Source organism: Bombus bifarius, unplaced genomic scaffold, assembly GCF_011952205.1.
Source record: "Bombus bifarius isolate JDL3187 unplaced genomic scaffold, Bbif_JDL3187 scf7180000007970, whole genome shotgun sequence".
Classification (NCBI taxonomy): Eukaryota; Metazoa; Arthropoda; class Insecta; order Hymenoptera; family Apidae; genus Bombus; species Bombus bifarius.
The window spans coordinates 2,657,561-2,680,143 of NW_022884356.1; the positions used below are offsets into that span (position 1 = coordinate 2,657,561).

The 22,583-nt window shown below is 43.0% G+C and overlaps 1 protein-coding gene across 4 annotated transcripts in view; it reads right to left on the bottom strand.

Annotated features, from left to right (window-relative positions):
- LOC117210692 (methyltransferase-like protein 9) overlaps positions 1-22,583 on the bottom strand; it is a 44,298-nt gene that overhangs the window by 11,027 nt on the left and 10,688 nt on the right. For all 4 annotated transcript variants that reach the window (XR_004488139.1, XM_033453980.1, XM_033453988.1 and 1 more), the window contains exon 2: positions 16,372-16,583. Coding sequence is in view for 3 of the 4 variants with exons in the window: in XM_033453980.1 (XP_033309871.1) it covers positions 16,372-16,583 (212 nt within the window). In the remaining variant the exon portion in view is untranslated. The remainder of the gene's footprint in view (positions 1-16,371; positions 16,584-22,583) is intronic.

Sequence of the window (22,583 nt, forward strand, 5' to 3'; positions counted from 1 at the left end):
AAACACACCTAACGACACAGACGCGAGACGCGTCTCATCGTATCTCGGTTTTTCTGCAGTATTCTGCTGTTTGCATTCGGAGAATCGCGGAGTCTAGGACGATGGAAAACGAGCATATGCCACGATATCATAGATTTACAGGAAGCTTTACAACAAATTATTTTTTGAAAATGTTTGGTACTAAACTGTAAGTATCTCAATTGAAGATCGAAGTAAATGATAAATGGCAATTACTATCGAACTTCGGTTCCAGCATTTGTACTTTTGTTTTGAACGGTTCGAATCAGTTTAAAATATTAATATCGCTGCGTAAATATTTTGGAGTAATGGTGTGCGATTTAGGTTAGTCAAGATACACGAATTGAATTCAAGTAACTTGAAACTTTTCATAGTGCCAACTATAACAACGGCGTCAGAAAAGTAAAAAGAACTACTCTACTTGTAAAGAGAGTACTAAAGTACTAGAGTACTATCGCATATTCAATTTTCGACGTGGTCATATAATTCTATCGAGAATATAACACATGCTTGTATTTATGGATGCAAAGTTCGGTTCAGCGTAAACCGCTTTAAGAGGTTACATCGATGCGGTACAATTATAATTTGATTCAATCTTGTCACGCTCGAGATTTTTCAAGCTTCGAACGTCATTATATATTCACGTCGTTACATTCGGGACCGGTGTAACACTGTAATACAACGTGGAACTTTTCGAAGTACGCCCTGAATGGATTAATGAACCGAGTGACATGGGATCTGATTGGGGCAACACTTAAGGAATCCGTCCAGTCATCTTTACCTTCGTTTGTCGCCCTGAACGAGCATAACGCGCTATCCTGACCTTTCTCCTTTTTCTTTTTATTCTTCCTTATGTCACTTCTCTTTCCCCTTCTTCGGTTACTTTTTCATATTGTTGCTCTAGATCGCTTTTCGACCACGTCGGGGGACTCACTTTTCGTTTCGTGACTTACATTGCTGACTGTAAGCATTAGGATATCATACTCATCTTACTGTACCGTAAATAAAGTAATTAGAAAATAAAATCAATGGGAAATGTTCAATTTGTACGAAATATCAAAAGATGTTGTAAATGTTTTGACGTATAGATACATATATGTTTATGGTTGGCGTTATCTATAATTTGCCACTGTAATTGCCAAAATTTTGGATTCCTCTATTTTCTACCGCACTATTGCGTTACTGTTATCGAAGATTGTATTATAGATAAGAGACGTCTAATTAACAAGTAACTGTCATCAACTGTGGTCTGTAATAATTGCAACATATCTAATGAATAAAATTATAAATTAACCAAAATAATTGATAAAAATGCCCTTATACATACAATAACCCACTACATATGTAGATATCGATAGAAATTAATTTCAATTTTGTATTTCCTAATTACAAAATCAAATGTCGAGAGACAACAAGGATCTTGAGTTATGTTTATAACTTCCTCGTTCGATTCAATAGTCAATTTCAGCGGTATTACTTTCCTAGGATGCACTCAATCAATGTCTGCCAGACTGAAAAATGTATTTCGAATTGGTGAGAAGCAAAGGGATCACGGTGGCTTGAGAAATTTCACAGATCGTTCGCCAACTTTTCTTCGAGAGAGCTTTTCCTACGTTTACAAATTCAAATCGACCGTGAAACTTTTAATTCTGAGTCTTCTGTATCGTACATATATTCGCTGACAATTCGCTACAAACATCAATAATGGAACGGAACCGCTGAACTCAGCTTCTACCTTTCCGCTATGAAACATTATTGGCATCGACGATATTTATCATGTGTCTTCGAAGATATCGAAAGCACAGACGATATTTTAAGATATATGTATTTCTTTGAATTACTTGATAACAAAGGATCTCTCAGAACAAAACAAAACGATTCGCATAAGCTTAAAATATAGATTATAAAGAATTAAACTTATCATTGGAGCAAATATATTTTTGTTATTTTCATTTTATAACAATTCTTCGTTATCAGATGGGAAGCACCTAAATTTAATTAATAAATGATTCAAGCGGTTCAGCCGTCATCGGACTGTACGAAAGAAGAACGACCGAAAAGTCGCAAAGATTATTTGAAAGAAATCGAAGAAGAAGAGAACCAAGGGTCTTTCGTTCCGATGTCATCGTTTCTTGTAATTCCTCGATCTTCTTCCCCTTTTCATTCTTCGATCACGATTATACAATCGACGCTCTAGGTTTTAGCAAAAGCGGGACGAGACACGAGCATAAGCATAAGCAGAAACAGAATCGGAAGGAACGACGCGCTCGACACAGCGTATGCGCAGCTAGTGTGCGTCCGCGGTGACAATGTAGACCGTAGCCGGTTTTCGGATTCGTTCGACTATTTTCGTGAGCGCTCGTGCGCCGGATCACCGTGGTGGGGGTTAGCTAGCTTCGCTGATGTGTACGAGAAGTCAGCGCGTGGTGGGGAATAGCGATAGTGGGGATAGCATGGGGAAAAGAAGGACAAAAAGAGGGAGCGAGAAAAGGAGGGGAAAACGGTGTCGTTCGAAGGAAAAACGAGAGGAACGAGAACGGAGAAGACAGAGAGAAACGTAGCGTCTATTTAGCATTCCCCCTACCGCGGCGACGGTATCTCGTTAGCTGGCTTTTCGTTCCTTCTCCTTCTGCTCGTTCGTCGTGCTTGGAGCGCGGGTGTGAGAGACGAGAAGTTCCGAGGACTATGCGAGACAGAACGGAAAGCGGAAGAGAGAAGCGAGAAGAAGAGAAGAGGGGAGAGAGGACGTAGTTGGGAGCTAGGGATGCTGGGTAGGCGTGGAACATGGACCACCCTGTCCACGAGCGGTGGAGGGGAGGCCACGCCGCGATAGTCGCGGTGGTGGTGGCAGATCGGCGGCTAAAGGATGGGGAGGGAGGGTGGATAGGAGTATCCGTGGACAATAATTACTATTATACACGTCGGAGTTTTGCAAATGCTGTCCTCCGCGCCGGGTAAGAACGAGGAAACGGGGGAAGAGGGCTGAGTGGGTGGCTGGTGAGCATGTTTGCCCGTTATTTCGCTCAGCTTCGCCTAGGAGTTAAACGGGATAAGGGTTTGTCTCACGAGAGGGGGATGTGGAGCGATTCTTAAACGGGATCGTTATGCGAGTTTTTCGCATACTCTCTTTCCCTTTTTGCATCGTTTTGCCTTTCTACTTTCCTCTCTCTTTCTCTCTCTCTCTTTCTCTTTTATACTTCTGGATTTCCTTGTTCTCCACGTATCTCGTCTTCTTTCCCCTTACCCCCACCTTTGTCAGTCTCGAGGCCCGTTTCACCCCTGGAAACGTTATCCATCTTTCTTTCTCTTTTCCGCGAGCGTCCGCGATCTCGAAACGTTCGCGTTGCGTTCGTCGTGACTGCGAATATCGTCGGCGAGCGTGTGCGCGGAGACGTGGATCACACGTCGCGTATCCGTTCGAACCAATTCGACCCTTTCCCGACGAGGGTGGGGGGAGCGGTTCCACTCCCCCTGGTCTCTATACACCGCGACGCTTTTACGGAAGGGGCGCGAGCGAAGAAATCGCAACGCTCTGTATCCTTTCCTTTTGTTTCCTCGCGTCAATTTTTGAAGGATACGATGCTCCGTTTGTTTCGCCGCGATAAGTCGGCACTGAAAAGGGAAGTATACGAAGGAAAGAATTCCTATTGTTGGTTGTATCGAGGAATAGCGTTTGCTGAAAGGTTATGCTCGAATATGAATCGACTGTTTAGAATAAAACCATTTTTATTTGGTTTCGAGATTAAACACGCAGTTCTCTTCCTACGTCCTTCTCGTGCCTCGATTTCGAACAGTAGTTCGATCGAATTAGTTTACCTCGATTCACCGTATTATAATTCGATTAATCGGCGGTAGTCTATTTTATTGTGTTACCATACGATATCATAGTTTGATAAAATGGCATTCTAATATTTACTTCTTGGTGAATCTGTAAGAGTACGATATCGTATCAGTTTGTAATTTCGTCGCAAGTTCGGGAACATCGTCCGATTTTCAGCGAGATTGTCGTGGGAGAATATAGGAGCACGAAGTGGACTATTCGCGAGGGAAATACACGCTTTTATAACTCGTTTCTTCTCGGCGCCAGCTACAGCAAATCCTCCCCCCTTCCTTGGAGACGTTTCTGAATTTTAGACGCCTTAAACACTGTGATTCGAGTACGATCCCCAAGAGTTGTTGCGCCATAAAAGATAAAGAAGGACGGGCGTAGACTCGATTCGACCAACCAGCTACATATTGTAGCTTACTAGGTATAAGAAAGAATGGGGGCGTGCGTCGAAAAAAAAAATAATTTTCTTAACGTATAAAATCAAATTGGAATTATTAAGAATCGAGCGTTTAAACGAAATCGCGGATAGCTGTCTAATGTTCGGCTACGTATATTCAAAAAGAAGCTGAGATCCAAAGATTTACAAATGTATTCCTGATCGCGATCGATAATCGAAGGATAAGGGGCGGATAAAAAGTCATTCGTTCCGAAGTATACGAGAAGAATGAAGAATCGCGACAACAGAGATTAATTGCGTCGAAGCGGTGCAAGATACGTTTAATCGTAGCTTGCAGGTGTCGTTATAATATTATCCGAATTTATATTCGTTTTTATCGAGCGAACGTTCCTAACGATCGAATAACGTGAAATAACGTTTGAAGATGTCTTTCCTTCAAGCTGAGCTTTCTTCGATCGTCGTGTGTAAGGTCAATGTATCTTGCCCCCACCGGAACCTTCCATTCTATCGACTGCAGCGTATATAATAAGTTACACATCTTTTCCCAAGTGCAAGTTCCTCGCCAACGTGTTCGATATATATAATAAGCGTAACACTCCATTCTCTGATATAACTTTTCCGATCGAACGCAGATACCGACGTTGTTACAACTCGGTTTCACGGGTAGCGTGTATTATGCACAGTTTGGCCGCAAGCTTTTCAGAATGGTTTAACGGGATTAGTAATCGAGCGAAGATGGTAAATTTATTTTTTACATCGCTTGAAAAACTGTCGAAAGAGCGTGAAAATACTTTCCTTCTGAAATGATAATGTTGCTCTTAGAGGTACGTACTTTGATTATTCGAAACGAGAAACTCGACGATCAGATCTACTCGATATTTCAACTGGCAATAATTAACGAACGTATCGATGATTATTAATTCTCCTTGTATTTCTCATTCTGATTTTTCTCTGGCAAAAGCGTAACAGATTACATACGATCCCACTATCGTGATATCAGGAAATTGTGGTATATTCTAATCAAAGAACGAATAACGGTAGATGTTAACTGCAATTTTCACGCAGGAACATTACCGGAAGGTATAAATAGCGAAGGATTATTACTTTTGTACTGTCGGACACGATACGAGCAAAGATGACTGCGGAATGCGTTTTCTCGCTGTAACGTTTCGGGATTAGAAAATTCTTCCTCGATATGTATCACCGGATGGTGTAATTTTTATCTGTCACGACACACTCGTACTACGCTTATAAATAAAAGGGTTACATATATCCAAGTTCTCTGGATTTCGAACGTATTCGTCCAAATTGATCTCGATTTTGCTTACTTTATGTATAACTTTCAAAATTGCATTTACGGTGGCTAAAGATATAGCTCCGCCCAGTTGGCTGAAACACCCTGTATATCTATACAGTGTACGTGGAATCGAAGAAGACACTGGTTCGCTGTTCGTTAGGCGAATCCTCGTGGTAGCGACGAGAGATGGTGCGGGGGCCACGGCTAGTTTTTATCTTAGACGTTAACGGCCATTCCGATTGGCTGGTTGGACAGCCCCATATCGTTCGATTTACGTGGACGCGCTACTCTACGAACGACACCCGTGCATATGTAATTCGTAGGGTTGCTCGCGGACCATTGCTACGCGGTCTACGATTCTTCCTCTGCCCCTGGTCCCGTGGAAATACATACCGGTTTATACCGATACTATATACGGGGAAGATGCGTTCGTCACGCCTGTACCGCCGATACCAATACGCTGTCACAAAGGGATGCTTCTTGCTTTCCTCTTTAACTTCCATCGCGTCAAGCTGTTTATTTTCGTATCGGATAGGATAGATGATTGGAGCGGCATTCGATGCGTTCGATGGCGCGTTGGTAGACCGAGTATTACGAACTGCGATCAGGAACGGGGTGGTTGCCCGTTTGCAAGCAAATCGAAAACGAGAAATAATTTCCTATTTAACGTTAGAACCAGCAAACCGCGTCGAATCGGGATTCGTTTATTTACGATTGTTTATCGTAACGGCATCTGATTCGACGAATATCGCTATCGTTGAATTCGAACGCATCGAAGTACGTAGAAATATTGAAATATCCCATTGCAATTGAAATAATAAGACGAAAATATGAAATTGAGTCAAAGCGAGCAGGCAAATCGAAAGCGAGAAATAATTTTCCGTCGAACAGATTCTGTGAAAATAGCGAGTCCCGGAGTTCCCCGATTTCGCGCTAACAATTCGAAAAATATCAAGCTTGTTCGAGTGTTAAATTCAAACTTACGTGCACGTGTTTCGAGGGTATTAAAACGAGAATATCGTAACGCCCGATCGAAGTTAAAGTATTCGATCGAATGTAGAATTGATGGTAAAATTACAAAAAACTGTAAAAAAACTGTAAGATCGATATAAATAAATGAATCATAAGAGAAAGTATAAAATATCATACAGTTCAGTTTCGTCAAACGGTTACGTATTATTATCCGTATATGTACCTATGTCGCGTGCGCGGCGAGGGTGAATTTTAAAATTCTCTGCCCCAATCGTGATTCGAACGATTCCTTTCTTTTTTCTACTCCGATATTTTCTAGGGAGACGTAGTTAATATAAAAATAATAAGGCTCGTTATATACCCTATCTGCCTATTAATAATACGAACCACCGTTATTTTCTTTCTTTGTAAATATCCAACTGCAATTCTTGGAATACTAACAGGTTTTAAACTTACACGTTTGTTCTTCTTTGAGAGAAAAAGCGATATACATTTCGTAAATTACATCATACTGACTTTTTATTATCTTCTTCCTTTTTATACTTTCTAATCGATTTTTTTTTTTTTTCATCGTCATCGAAACGATCGATGCCGTAAGAGATAAGCGAGACGCTTTCTTTTGTTACTTCGATGGCGTTGTAATTTCCTCGCTATTCCTCTTTTTATCGACGAAAAGGCAAACCACGTATAATAACGCGTCTCCGAATAAAGCAAACTTTTCTTAATTCTCAGCGTGCAGTCTTTCGATCTTGGAGCGCGCGCGAGTTTCGTCGTCCAACCCCTCAGACATCCTGACAAACCCTCCCTCTTTCCTCGCTCGTCTCGTTTCTTTTCTCGGTCAGCATCCTGCGATTGGTCCACGGAGACGACGTTGGCTCGTTGGTCAGTAATTATCATTAGCGCGTTTGCGCGGCGCTCGGCTCTCCTTCCGATTGGCAACCCTCTCCGTAATTAATGGAGGGGCGCAGGCGCGAATTCTCGCGTCTAATGGAAAAGCGTCTCGTGGGCGTCGACCCCTCGAAAACCTCTGGATTTCTGGCTTTCTCTCTGTTGCCAGTGCTGTGGCCACTAATTATAAACGAGGGGCGGCGCTCGTTTCACGCATACCACCCTCTTCGTGGCCACGCGCCCTCCGCCACGAGTTTGCGCCCTGCTAATTGCTCATTAACCCTTTACCTCGCCAGAGACTCGACAAATGTGGGCGTTCCTAGGTGATTTCTTTCAGGTCGAGACGGTTTTCTAAGAGGAAGACGTAACACTTTGTCGACTGAGAGTTTTATCTGTTCCACGTCCTATCTACAGGGTGGTTGGTAACTGGTGGTACAAGCGGAAAGGGGGTGATTCTACGCGAAAAAACAAGTCGAAAATATAGAATACAAATTTTTCGTTCGAGGCTTTGTTTTCGAGAAAATCGACTTTGAACTTTCGCTCGGTACGCGTGCACTTTATCGCGTCTCGTTATAACGGATCTCGCAGTAGATCGTTGTCTCGATGGAAAAATTAAAACAAAAAATTTTTTATTCTATATTTTCGACTTCACTTTTCGCCTAGAATCACCCCTTTTCCGTTTGTACCACCAGTTACCAACCACCCTGTAGATAGGACGTGGAACAGATAAAACTCTCAGTCGACAAAGTGTTACGTCTTCCTCTTAGAAAACCATCTCGACTTGTATCACCAGTTACCAACCACCCTGTATATTTTCTTATCCAAAGACGTTCTAACAGGCATACCAGTAGTAGGTACTGTTGAGGTTGATAGAGGAACGAGTGGATGAATTTGTAATAGAAAAATATACCGAAATAAGCAAAGGTACAAGTACAAGTTGAGGTATAGCGTACGCTGATCCAGATCCTCGCTCTTACAGTGTTACGATACAAAGGAAGAAGCTATGATAGGGAACGTTAGGGACGTTCGTATATTAGGTCGTCCGAAAAGTTTCTTTCGTTTTCTAAGGAAATAATGGATGCACGACATTTTCCGTCTTATATTATTTTATCGAATTACGTATGATCCATTTTGTTCTGTCAAAATAAAAATCGCAAGATTAGGTTTCATGTTTGTATAAAGATGCGTTGTTGTAAAAGACGTGTCTGTAAAAGGAAGACACTTTTCGGACAACCTAATATTTATAGCAAAGCACATTACCAAAAAGCTAACTTTGTGGCTGTGGCTGAAGGCTACGAGAAACAGCAATAAAAATTTGGTTACAGCTCTTTTCTTTCTAGACCTTGTAATCCAAAACAAAATTTACATTCAAGGGTACGATATTATGGACCTTTCCTTGTTTCTTTTGTTTCGCTAAATTCTATTCTCTTCGTAACAGCGGTCTTCGGGTGACGGATATACAGAAGAAAAAGATGTAGAGTTTTTCTTGAAGTAATTACTTCGACAGGTATTATACTTTTCTGATCAAACTCGAGATATTTGAACGCGTTTTTATTTCAGAAAAGTGTGTATTCTAACACGTGTTGCTCATTGTTACGAAAGCTGAGAAATCAAAGAAGACTGGCGCGAGATAACGAACGCAGCAAAAAGAACGCGAATCGTCCGATCAAGTCGAATTTAGAAGAGCGCGATTAGATAAACTGCAGGCTGAAAAAATGATTGGACTACCAATTTACGAGGTACAAGTATTTATGTAAAAATTCTAATCCTAAATGAACTCGAAGGGAAGTTTAATAACGAAACAGAAATATAAAGTGGTTAATGAAAAAACGGATAAAATTGCTCCTATAATCGACACGTGGTTGTCTCGTTAGTTTTCCGTATCCGACGATTTTTATAAAATCGACGCCACTTGATACTGCGAGGCCGACAAGCACTTACGAAATTATATCGATGTTTGGCCGGCGACGAACAAAAACGAGGTGGGACGTAATGACGTGTTTTCAAGTGATAAACATCGCGAACACGTAATTCCCTGGCAACGTGTGTTTCCCAATCGTTTCCGGAAAATTACTGATTTCATTGCCGCGTCGTTGTAATTACGAAAATGCTCGGTCTGGTTCCCTCGAATTATCGACTCACGTGCTTCTGTTCGCTCATTAAAATCGTATTTACTTTATAACGCCGTAAGTTTACGTGACTTTGCCATTTGCATTGTATACGACAAATGGAAACGAACGGTTTTACTAACGACGACGTTTAAAAATTAACGTGTCTTCGATCGTACAGCACCAAGGGATATCTACAACGTCTTAACCCTTAGAGTGCTATGGACGTATATATGCGTTTGTCAATTTTTTCGAACACCTACGGCGGAACTAATACTATTTCGTTTGTGTGAGATAAATATAAATGCATTCCTTATATATATAATGCATATATTTTATATCAAAAATCTACCGCTTCGAAACAAAAATTTCGTGAATTTCATTTAGCGTTGATACGAGACATTTTACGAAGATATTTCCAACGTAGAAGCACGTTAGGAGGAGGAAAGAGAAAGTCCGAGGAGGATTTACCATTTCGTTTAATCGATAGGCATTTTCCATCAAAATGCCCTAATCGTGCCGGCGCAACGCAATTATCAAGAAGAAGATGTGTTGTTTGTGTGAAAAATAAGAGAAGGAGCGACACGCGATACGAATGCAGAAAATGCGATGTCGCATTATTAACTCGTGTTGTATTTACTAAATTTAACTTTCTAGTTTATCGCTTTCTAGTTTACTACCCAAATTCTAGATTATTGTAAATTTCGATGTTTATGATAAACAATTAATACTAAAAAATAACGCTCTTGAATCGTTTAATCTCGTGCAAAAGAATTACTATAACTTATTACGATTTGCGCTTTGAATAGTCAATCGACAGAGTTCAGTCTAGCGAAAAAGTACTCGGTCCACAGCGATGGTCAGCGCTGTCCGTACGGGCCGCATAGGCCGCGAGTATTCGGCACTCTAAGGGTTTAATTAGTAATTTCTCGACAACCGACTGACAACGAAAATGTAAAGAATTTCTGATTCTCGGATAGAAAATTTAGAAGCGGGGGAGACAAGCGTGACGCGCAAGTCGCGGCACGTGTCGAACGAACGTCTTAAAAGTATGGCCAAGCAAAAAAATATCGTATATACCCATGAGAAAATAAGGATCTGGTCACCCTTTGAAAGTCAGGTTTACAAGGACAGAGGGGAGGTCGAAAAGCGGACAGGGAGATAACAGGTGGCGCGCGGAACTAAACAGCCCCTTTCCTCGATCGTCCTCCTTCAGCAGGTACGTACTCACGACCATTCTAAAGTTCCGCACACTCCGGGACCTGACACAAAAACTGGCTGCTGTGTTCCGTCCGACTGCGGAATCTGTCGGGACCTCCTTGTCTCACTTTGTTACGATCGATCCGACGTTTTCCACCCTCTCCCTTTCGCGCAATTTCACGTTATCTTTCTCCTTACATCGTTAGTCGATCGATAGGTATTAGGCGATCTCGATTTAGTTTACGAGAGTCGGATATTTTATCTACGTAAATCTGCAGTTTATACGAAACGTAGAACTTCGCGTACGAGAAATATAGCGTTATCACGGACACCGAACAATTTATGAAACACGGGAACCATTTAGTAATTCGGAGAAATTCGGAGAAATTTCAGTAGGTAGATACTTTATGCTACGTGGAAATTTTCTTCCAATTATGGAAATTCTCTTTCGTGCCTTTCGACTCGTGCAACAGTCTCTTGTGACGTATCTATTATCCCGACACGTATTCTAGTAACTTCGCTAAACGGATAACCCACTTTATACGCGTTTCTTGGTTTTCTCGTGTTCCTTTAGCATCGCGTTTATGCATCTTTCACGCGTTATTTCATCGGTTCGCCCTTGATACGTAAATCTGTCGTCTCTCTATAGAGATCGAGGGAACGAACGATGCAAACCACGAAAACTACCTCTGTGTCGAGAAAGGACGATTCATTGATCGGAGCCACGCGGATGTTCGCAGACCCGAGCAATCGAATTTCTCTGAAATATCACGTTCGTTAGTCGGAGAGAATAGATTTGGCTAGACGCGTATCCGCATCGGTAAGATCAAAAGGATCGAACCTTGTGGATATTCCTCCGTATTTATCCAAGGAATCGTTTAATCGCGAATTATTATCGTACAAACGATGGTAAACTGACAGTAGCGAGAGCCCTGGCGACTATAACAGACTACGAGAGAGCGAAACATTCAATTACGCGTTCCTTGATCACGACTCTCTCGCTTTTCTACCATTCGCAGAACGTATCAAAAGTGGCAGGATAAACAGGACGAAGGCACGAATCAACAGGCACGTCGATGGAACACCGGTATTAGAAGTGAAACGGTAATGGACCGGGCTATAATTATTCCGTGTTCCGCGGAGCAAACAGCCAGTAACGACCGAATTTGCATCTGGATACAATCGTGCAGCCATGGAAATAACAGAAACTCGCTGGTTCAAGGAGAACATTTCCGGCGAACAATTAGAAATAATGGCCGTTCCACGTCGATGTAGCAATCATTGTTAATTGACATCGAAGGAGCTGCGAAACGATTCGGTTCGACGTGGGTCTCCACCTGCTCCCGGATCCCTCGAAAATTGCGCGCAATTTCGTTCGATGGTCGAAATTCATTTTCAGGTACAGCGAGTATCTGATCGTTCTTTTTTCACGGCATATGCGATTGTTTTTGCAGGAGTAGAATTAAAAAGCGTAGTAGGGTAGAGGTTGTTCGAGCTAAGATCGAACGTCTTGAAGTTCGATCTTGAATTTCGTACGAAATGATCGAACTTGTATATCGCCGGACGTCGTCTTTACCAGTCATCGACGAGATAACGAAAGAGAATGAGAAACGTATCGCACGCCTGATCTTCGTATATTTGTATATTTTTCATATATATATCGTTAAAACGATTGTCTCCTCGTCTTAAAACTAGCGTCTTTTAATTCAAAACTCGTCGTAAATTTGTTGTACTTTTTTCGTTCCTTTGCAAACTTTCGAGTTACGATATTACGCTATCGAAGATATTAAGGCATCGTTTGTTTCGTTAATAATTCTACCTTTCACTTTCGTAAAACTTCGTCAATTTGGCTACGTTTGAAAGACTCGCGTCTGTAGCCCGAAACAAGTAGCTTCTGTTTTCAATTACGTCATATTAAAAGTCCTCTGTTTAATCACAGAGTGAGAAAAAAAAGTTAGAAGCTCGACGTGTCCCAAGGGAAAGATGAAGCTGGTCGAAAAATAAAACGAAGACGACGTGGAAGATTCGAGAAAGGCGAACATCGAGACCTTCGTCCTGCGAGCGAACGGATGCACGCTTCGACCAGACTTGATTTTCTTTCTCGTCTCTCCCTCTTCTTTCTCTTCTATCTTTTCTCTCGGATGCTCTTCGATCCCCTCTAACCTCCTCTCTCCTTCGTCTTTTCTATCTTTCGTTCGCTCGAAATCGTTCGCTTCGCTGGCCGTTTCTCTCTTGGTAACCGATGGAGGACATCTCACCGCTAATTATGATTAATTTGTGAGACGAGCGAACGGGTCTCGAAGTCAGCGGCTACCAAGATGCAGGGGATCAGCCGTGGGGGGAATGTAATTAATATTCTCAGCGGGAGCGCGTTGTAACGTCACGTGAACGTCACCCAGGTGACTCCGTCGTTCTTCTCATCCTAGTTTGGAGGCTTCGGCTCTCCTCCTTCCATGCCAACGTTCTGCCGTGAATACGCATAATAAAAGCCCGGGGACGATGGCTGCTAATTGCTGTTTAAGCCGTGGCGAGTCATCATCGTAACTAGCGATGGGATCAAGTTCGACGCGTGTTTGCAAAAGTCCAAGTCGATCTTCGTACTCGAACTTCGTTTCGCGGACTTCGAATAGCACTCGCGCGAAACGATAATTCGTTCGTTATCGATTATTATCGTCGATCGTTATCGAACGATCGTTCGAAATCATATAGGAGCGAGATTTCAAACCGATTTTGACTTTTGGATAATGAAAAAAAGCGACAGGCTCTGAGATACGTATGCGTATCGCGCGTATACAATTTTCTTTCGACTTAGAAATTCGTTAACAGACTTTATGGACGAAGTTACAAGACAGCCCCGTTCGTTACGATACGATATCATTATCGTGCAATTTCGTTTTGTATGTGCGGAATTTCGACACGGATAATTCCGTGGCACCGAACAGCGACGGTACAGTGGTTTCTTTATGGAAACAAGGGGGATCCGGATCCGTCGATGATTGATCGAGTCAAAATAAACGCGCATCTAGTATTATGTATCGAGTTAGGCTACTGTGTAGCGTGGATCGATCCGGTTTCTTTCCGAGAACGAGTTAGCGCATAGTTGGTCGTCCGAGAAAGAGTTTGCTTTGGAGAATAAAATCATCGGTGTCTTTGATTTAACGTCGATGATTTTTGACAGCTATTTTCGCTCGTAACAGCGACATCGATTTCCGTAACGACGAACGAGAAAAGTCGCTAGATTCGAATAGCAGAATGTCGAAAGCGTAACGAATTACTAAAACGATATACAGGTACAACGAAATGGTCGGGAGAAATTTTTAGTTAATTGAGAGATTGTTTTTCAAGATACGTGGAGCGTGCGTAAAAAGTAATAATCGGGCATACCGATGAGATAATGTGGCTGGATTATGATATAAAAGTAGGTATTCACGTAACGATAGAACGTGAAAAATTGCGAAGAAAATAACGCGTGACAGGCTCTATTTTTAAAATAACAGCCTTAACTGCGAGATTATGGAAGTTAAGAGGTCGAGCATAACGAAAATTATCTGATAGCGTGGAATTACTATTTTGGATGGTATAAACGAAAGTTATCTTGATAGTCCACGGCACAGGGCCAACCGATAAGGCGATGCAATTTGGAACGCCGAATATTCTACCTATACGCTTAGTTACTTCCCTTGTTTCACGTCGCGAATAATACCCATCTTAAATTCAACTTGGTATTACGAATGTTTTTCACGAATATCGAGTATACCGTATTACGTAAAAATATTTGAAATATTCTGGCAATTTAATTCATAGTTTAATTCATAGTATTATGAATTGATAATTTCAACGTTCGCGGTGAAAACAATCCTGTCTACTATCGAACTTTTAATACGCGGGCAAAATGTATTTACCGATTTTATCGATTCGACGTCGAGTTAACGAGAAAGCGACAAAGAACCGTGCTTTCTCTACCGTTCCCATATAAAAAAAAAAACGACGAAAAAGCTCTTACTTCTTTAACGATACCACCGATAAAGATCTGAACTTGCGTAAACGCTATTTACGCCAGTCTATTTACGGTGTCGTACAATCAAATTTCAAGATATACCAAGTTGTCCCAAAAGATTCTTTCGTTTCGCAGGAAAATAACAGATATGGATATGTTCTATCGAAAGAAAATGGATCATACGTAATTCGATAAAATAATATAAAACAAAAAATGTGCGTCTACTATTTCCTTATAAAACGAAAGAAAGTTTTCGGACAACCTAATACTTTCTATAAACGTTAGATATATATGTTCGAGACACGATCAAAATCAACCTAACGAAAGAAAATCGCCAAAAATTTATCCCACGATGTACCCCTATCCAGGTATTCCCATAGCGCGTTAATTGCTCAATCCTGCCTACACGGTCTCGAAAATTCGTACGAGAGAGAAGAAAAGAAAAAAAAAAAAGAAAGAAAAAAGAAAGCTGCGCATCATTCTAATTCATGAAGCGACCGGCGAGGCTGTCCCGCCTAGTAGCACGCGGATAACCGTGCTGGATTTTAATAAACGGTTCCCCGGTCAATCCCATATACACAGGCGGCACAGTGGATGCGGAGGTGTTTCGCCTGGTAGCTGCCAGGACGACGCGTAGCTCGGGGAGAGGTTAATCACCCGCGTTGGATTTTAATAAACGGTTCGGGGGGCAAACAAAGCTGGTCATCAATAACCATTCCCCTCTCCCTGTACCAGGTACCCCTTGCCACCTGTCTCTGTCTCTTTCTTTCTTCTTTCTAGCCCTTCGTTCCCTTCTCTCTCTCTATCCTGTCTAGCGGCCGAGAAGAGACCCAGCTCGAGAGCCGACCCAGCAACGGGGTACAACCGGCAGAGGAGCCTTTGCCACCAGGTTGTCGAGCCTCATCGGACAGCCAGATAGGCGGAGATCGTATCTGCGTGGTTATTAATTAACCGGCGAGAAGGGAAAGCCTCCTTTCATCACCTCGCAAACGATCTGCCTTAGCAAGGCCGAGGCCGAGACCTTGCCCTAGCGAGATGCCAGCAGATTCGCAAAGAGGCCCTGTGGATTTTCGGCGCTCGCCGAGTATTTGTTAGGGGGCTGTGCTTCCGGTTATGCGAGGAGAAATTGTTCGATGTCGTCGGAAGATCGGAGGGTTTTACGAGAGTCGTAGAGATTATCAAAGTTAGCGAGGCTTCTGGATGAAAGCTGTACTCTTGTCGAAGATACGAAAGACAAATTTCACGCGCTTCGCACGATCCGGCCAGAATCGTCGACGCTTTTTCTAGGTGTATTCACAGACGTATCTCAGCGTTTTAATAATCGTGCGTTTAATTTCGTTCCGGGTCTAACGATCTCGATCTGGAGACTTTGAACAAATTCTTCCACATCTCGCGCGTATGTCTAAGCGGAACATAACATTTTGAAGATCGATGGTACGCGTAAATTTATGTCTCACGATCGGATGAGATAATATAGAATTTGGAACAGCGAGCAATTCGTTTTACGTATCGTTAGTTGCTAGTACGCGATGCATGCAGTTTGTATAGGGATAAAATTTTTATCGGTAAAAAGATTCGGTTTTTACGACGTTAAACGTGCGGATGATCGAGTCCATTTAACGCGACGATCTTCCAATCTTTCGCGTCGTGGTTTACAGTACTCACCCGTTTATGGAAGTTCGGCTGATGAACCAGGACAGAGCGGATCTTGCCAGAGAATGCCAGGCTTGCAACGGTAAAGAGTCCGATCTCTCGATGGATTTCATTAGGAAGATTTCGGCGGTTTTGTCGGGTTGATCGTGCTGAAGTCCTGTTCCAAGGGGAATCCACAAACGCAGCAAATCTTCCCGGATTTTCGTTCTGTCCACTTTGTACCACTGCAACAAGGCCAAGAATTGCACGCGTGCATACGTGTGTGTGCGTGAAATATTTTTCAAACCTAATACAAATACCAATTCTTAAAAGTATCTGCTTTCTTTTCTCTATAGATTTCTCTATGGATACAATTTAAAAAAAACGTACGGACGCAAGAAGCGACACATACAAACGTTAAACCGATACGACGTTGATGCGACGCTGCGTCTGTAAAACGACAATCTAAGAAACATACAAAGACTCAAAAGAACTAGGTATAAAAATTAAACTACCGATAAGCTATCCTGTGATCGTTTCGATCGGCGTCGAAATCTACCGACAGGACTTTCCCGTGGTCGAACGTAGCGATAATTGCAATACGTTCGAGCAACGACGTACCAAATTATAATTCAAAGGCAGGCTCGTCGCTCCGAACGAAGCAAGGAACGATCCAAAGCCACGTTCGAGTATCGGGCAGGAATATTTTCAATTTCGCAGGCAATCACGACACGCATCACGTTCCGCGAGACCGCGGCCTCCGCAAAATTTCGCGGTGGGTTAATGCGTCGAAATAAGAGCCGCGGCCCCCTTGCGATTCATTAACATCCCGCAAGGTGTCCGGCAAAAAGTGTTTCTCGCTTCATTATCGGAGCCGCGTATCGCGACATTAACGATATTCCTCCGGTGCCGGCGAACGGTTTCGGTGCGGAACCGCAAAACAGTCGGAGAAGCAATTACGTTGACCGGTCCTCCGCTGGCAGCATCGGTGGCGGCGGTCACCACCACCGGACCATCGCCACCGACCGTCGCTATGTATATATACCATGCCACTACCACTAAGCACCAAGCAACGCCAGCAACACCAGCAACACCGGCAGCACCGGCACAGTCTGGCTCGGTGTGGCTGTGGTACACGACAGATATCCGATTTCACCGTCAGCTTCCGAGAATGAGAACCAATTACGCGGCCCGGGGCATTAAGGAATCGATCTAATTTGCGCGCGGTGGTGGCTCTTAATGGCGAGCGCCGACCGATGAAATTATACGAAAATGTAATCAACGCGCTTTTTGTCTCGTTTCGCTCCAAGGGCAGGGGCGTAATTAGGAATGCTTTTGCGCCTCGCGACGGGGGACACTTGTTGCTTTCTCTCCCTCACCTTGCCTCTACCTTCCGCCTTCTTCTCTCTCTCTCTCTCTCTCTCCCTCTTCTCTTTTTCTTTATACGCATGCCTTCTTTTTTCCTCACCAGGCAATCGTCCGTTTTCCTCTCTCGCACTCTTTATTTTTTTGTACGTCTTTTTCTCCTGCTCTCCCACCCCATTATTCCCTGTTCCTCTTTCAGACTCGCAAGTCAAGAGACCTGGAAAAAACGAGGAGAACGACGAAGAAGAAGAAGAAGGTAGGTGGGGAATGGTGAGATGGAAGGACCCGGCCACAGAAGGAGAGTAATTAACGCCGTGGTGCCCAGGTGCGCGGCCCTAAGAAGTCGTTTATGGATTGCTCGGCAGCCGCACCGTACGCGGCCATCAATTAGATTCTCTAATTAAAACAGTCCCTTCTCGGCCCCGGGGAATTAACTCCCGGCAAACCTCTGTAATATTCTGTCGACTCTGTCATCGTCGAGGTCCATAGGGCCTTGGCTATCTCTGATTTCCCAATCTCTTCTTTCCTCTTGCTTCTTTCGTATCTTTTGCCTCTTTCTTCTCGTCCTATCGCTCGTATTTCGAGCTTGAGTTTTTAAATCGCTTTGCGAGTATGTAATACGATGTTTGTTCGAAGACGCAACGTAAGAAGGCAACGAAATGCGTATAATTGCAAGATAGAATGGGAAATGTTAAGAAATTTGTTGGACAATGTTAAAAGGAATTTTTGTTGGATCGTCGTTACAAGAACAAGTATTTCTTCTTTTAAAGACGGATATTTCGTTAAGCGTGACAACTTCTTAGACCAATTCAGAGTAGAATAGATTTAAAGATAATTATTTAGCTGTTGTCGTCGACGAGGAAAATAATTCGATACTGTACGCCTTTAATTTTCAAGGGGAGAAACGCGTGAATTTGTACTTGGAAAATTTTACTCCGCTCGTATCCCTCTGCAACGAGCCATCGAGCTTTTTCGCGATGCATTTATGTCGTTGTTCGACGAAAAGATAGAAATACCGAAAGAAGAAGGTAGCGAATTTCGCAGAGAATAAGCGCAACAAATACGCGAAACAATAGCCTCGGCCAGATTACTCATCTCGAACGAACAACGCCTTAATTAAATTAACCTCGAGTGAAGAAGAACCGGAGAAAGAGACTGGTCGACTCGGGGCCGCATCTGTCGAAGCAATGAATCATGTAACTCGATCATTACTCTAATGAACTCTGGACGACTTTTCCCTGGTAATTGAATTGGAACAGTGACAAAGGGGAGGTGGCCAAGAAGGAATCTGAAAATCAGCGATCTACGCGAGCTACGCGGACGAGAGAAGGAAAGACAGACAGAAGGAGTGGCGTACGATTTTAATTATAGCTGGCAGCATGCATCGCTAATTGCAAGTAGCCAACGTTGCTTCCACCTCCGTCATCGCACTTTCATTCGACTTTTTCGCGATTTTTTCGCGACTTTTTCTCACCACGAATTACAAATGGCTACCGAGGTGCTGGTGCGGAGACCGGACAGCATTCCTCTTTGTGTCATTAGTGGCGACTTTCTGCGAGGCAACCGTCGGACAGAGACGGGGCGAAATCGTCGAAGGGAAGGAGCAAAAGGGAATCAGATTCGCGCACCTTCCGTCTAGTCCAGCGCACGCACCAATCGCATCTCTCCACTCGGACAACAAGTAGCCAACTCGGAAATCACGCTCATCTAAATCAACGTCTCGCGTACCACCGACAAACGACACGGACGCCTCGATCTTTCTATACGTATACATATTAAGTATTACGATGCGATGGTACGACCCGTGCATTTGCGTGTTAAAATGAGACGAAAATGATCTATGGAAGGTCGTTGCGACGATGAAAAAGAGAGACACGCGTATAAAAAAGATGTAATTATAGAAATGTAATATAGTCGGACGATATAAATGTAAAAATATCGCGTAAACATAATATAACTTTATAAACATCGATCGTAGAGCAGAATGCCGTACTTATTCGAACTTTTACTAAGCAAAATGGGTAATTTTCGTTAGGAGAATATTTCCTCCGATTATTTTGCGTATCATAAAGCAAAAGTCTCGTGTTTTTTTTTTTTTTTAATTTCTTCGTAATGAACGTATACTCGATGCGACTCGCTTCTTCGTCGTTAGGTTTCAAGCGACCAGCGTAATAAACGAACGTCTTAGTAACGAAGTACTCGCGTAAAAGGATGAAAATAAAAAGCAATGCGACAAACGTGCTTGATAATCAGTACTTAAGCTAAGAAAGAAAGAGCAGTTTCGCGTCACAGTTCGAGTCTATGAGATCCGTGCTCCTCATCGCGCGAGACTCGTGTTCAACGCGCTTCGTCCCGAATGGTTATGTGCCTGTTTATGACGGTACGCTGCAGTGCATAGGAGAACTTGCGAAACGTAAACTTCGCCGTATAACCCGTGGCACCGTACCTACTACTATTCCTCGTCAATGAGAGTATTTCAAGGTTACGACATTTTTGACTGTCCTACTTACCTACAGCTTGCTCGTTGCGACGTTACCTCGATACTAAGATCGGTCGTTCGACGTCCATCGATAGAAAAGTTTTCGCCTAACGTAACTTTATTTAACTTCCAATTGCTCGTTCGCGCGATTTTCCGCAAACTTTCTTTCGTCGACGGATTACCGATAAGTTGATTAACATCGAGAAGAGTTAAGAACAAGGAGAGCGATACACCTACATATATCGTCTCTCTCTCTCTGTGTGTCCAACGATTATACCTCGGCGTAGGATCGTCCGTGCCTGCAGCTATCCGGCGTTCGTCCAATAAAATGGAATTTTGCCAAGCGTAGATCGAATCGCGAGATCTTGAATCTCCATTTCCTTTCTCACTCTCTCGACCATTACGATATCGCGATATACACGTAGTATTCGTTTCTCTCAACGAAGCAAGTGTTTCCTCGAGTTTCTTATTCTGAAAATCTCTCTGGTATTCAGAGATGGAGAGGGGGCCCGAAGCACGCGTAAACCTGGCGTAGGTAAACTGCGAACGATAAACAACGCTCGTCGAGCAGTTTATGCTTTCCGCGAAGAATACTGGGGATGTTTGGTCGCTCGTACGTGGAACTCTTCGAATTCCAGGGTCGTGTTGGATCGCGAGTCAAACGCATTCTCTTCCTGTGCCATTATGTTATACCGGAGGCGGCAGCGGTGGCGGGCGCGAGCCAAGCAGGCGTTATATTGGCGCCGTGGGAGAGAATCGACGCCATCTTTCCAAGTTTCCGAACCTGTCTCGTGATTTCACCGGCGACCACCGAGTGCCACGTCCCCGAGATTAACCGCGCCGATGCAAATGCTACGGATTTTCGAATCGATCGATCCTTCCGATGCTCCTTTCCTCTCCGCGTCGAACCGCGGTCCGAGACTCGGCGAGCGAGATCGAGCCGTTGCGACAACCGTTTCGAACGGAATACGTCGTTTGTCGTTTATCGTTGCGCAGCTGGCTTGGCATAAGAAACTTCGTTTTCTTTTCCATTCCACGGCAATTAGTTATTCTGCTTTGCACAGGGCTCGTTGAATTTCCTATCCACTTTCAACTAGTTAACCGAGTTCAACGAGTATACGCGTCGTTCGAAATAAACAATTACCATTTACTACGAAAACTCGCAATTTTAGTAAGAAGTAACGTAAATGACATTTAGCGGTATGTTTTCTTTATACTTGCAGTGAAACTATCGTGTATTTTATTTAAGACGAAAAGAGTTTGAAAAATGAAAGTTCGATCATTCGATTATATTCTCTTCGGTATATCGATTATCCTTTGTATAATATATTGCTTTTTATAAATCGATTCGATCATTTTCCTCGATGCGTCGACTACTCCCCGAGTCGTTTTGCGCGTTTTACTTTATTACTTTTTCGCAATTTTCGAGTCTTTAATAACAATACCATTTTTCAACGATGAATTGTTAATTGTTTCCTTCGTCGTTTCGCTTTATTTTTCGTAAAATTTATAACGGGGGCATTTACCTCGCGATCGACGTATATACTCGTCGGCGCTTCATTTTATCTGCGCAGCCTGTAAAGGATTTTTGAAACTAAACTCCGCAGTTAACAGGTTAAGCGGTAACGTATCCTCGCACCACCTTCAGCGACATAAAAATCCTAAAATCAAGAAATATTCCATTCGTTGGGTTTCTAATAACGATAAAGACTGATTATCTTTTCTATGCGTTATTGAAAAGCGGCAAGTATCAGGAAAAATTTCAATTAATTTCTCCGTTTCCTTGGGAGAGTATCGAACAAAATTTCGCAAGGGCAGAATGCAGAGATGGTGCCCCTTTTTAGAAGATTCACACCGTGAACATTTCGGGTGGGGAGTGTTGATTGGAAAAGCAGCGGTGTGCAGAAAGCGTCGGTGTAACTAACCGTGAGGAGTTTTCATCGAGATCGACGATCGACTAACGAAGCTGGCCGCGCCTAGAATATCAGTTCGTTTGCGCGAGAAGAGAGGCAATTCGAGTTTTCTAAATCCTCCAGGCTGCCGACACGATCTACGATAACGACGACTCTACATCGAAAATTTTCGTACGTTCGCGAAAATAAATCGAAGAACTACTTGTCTTTGTGATTTTATGCGTGCCGTCTCGTATCCACGCAACGACGTAGCGATAAGCCTATGGAATTTTGCAAAGATCTAACGAAGCTAATCTCGCGAATAGGCTGCGAATGTTCGTGCATTTAGGAAAAATTTAAAGAAGCAAAAGTACATAAAACGCGTACGGTATTTTTCAAAGCGAATAAAAAGACAACTTTGGTAATGTTACGACCGTTCGCGGAGAGACGCGGTCGCGAGGAAAACGCGTCAGCGAGAGGCGTAAATTCTCGCTACGATTCGGTGAATC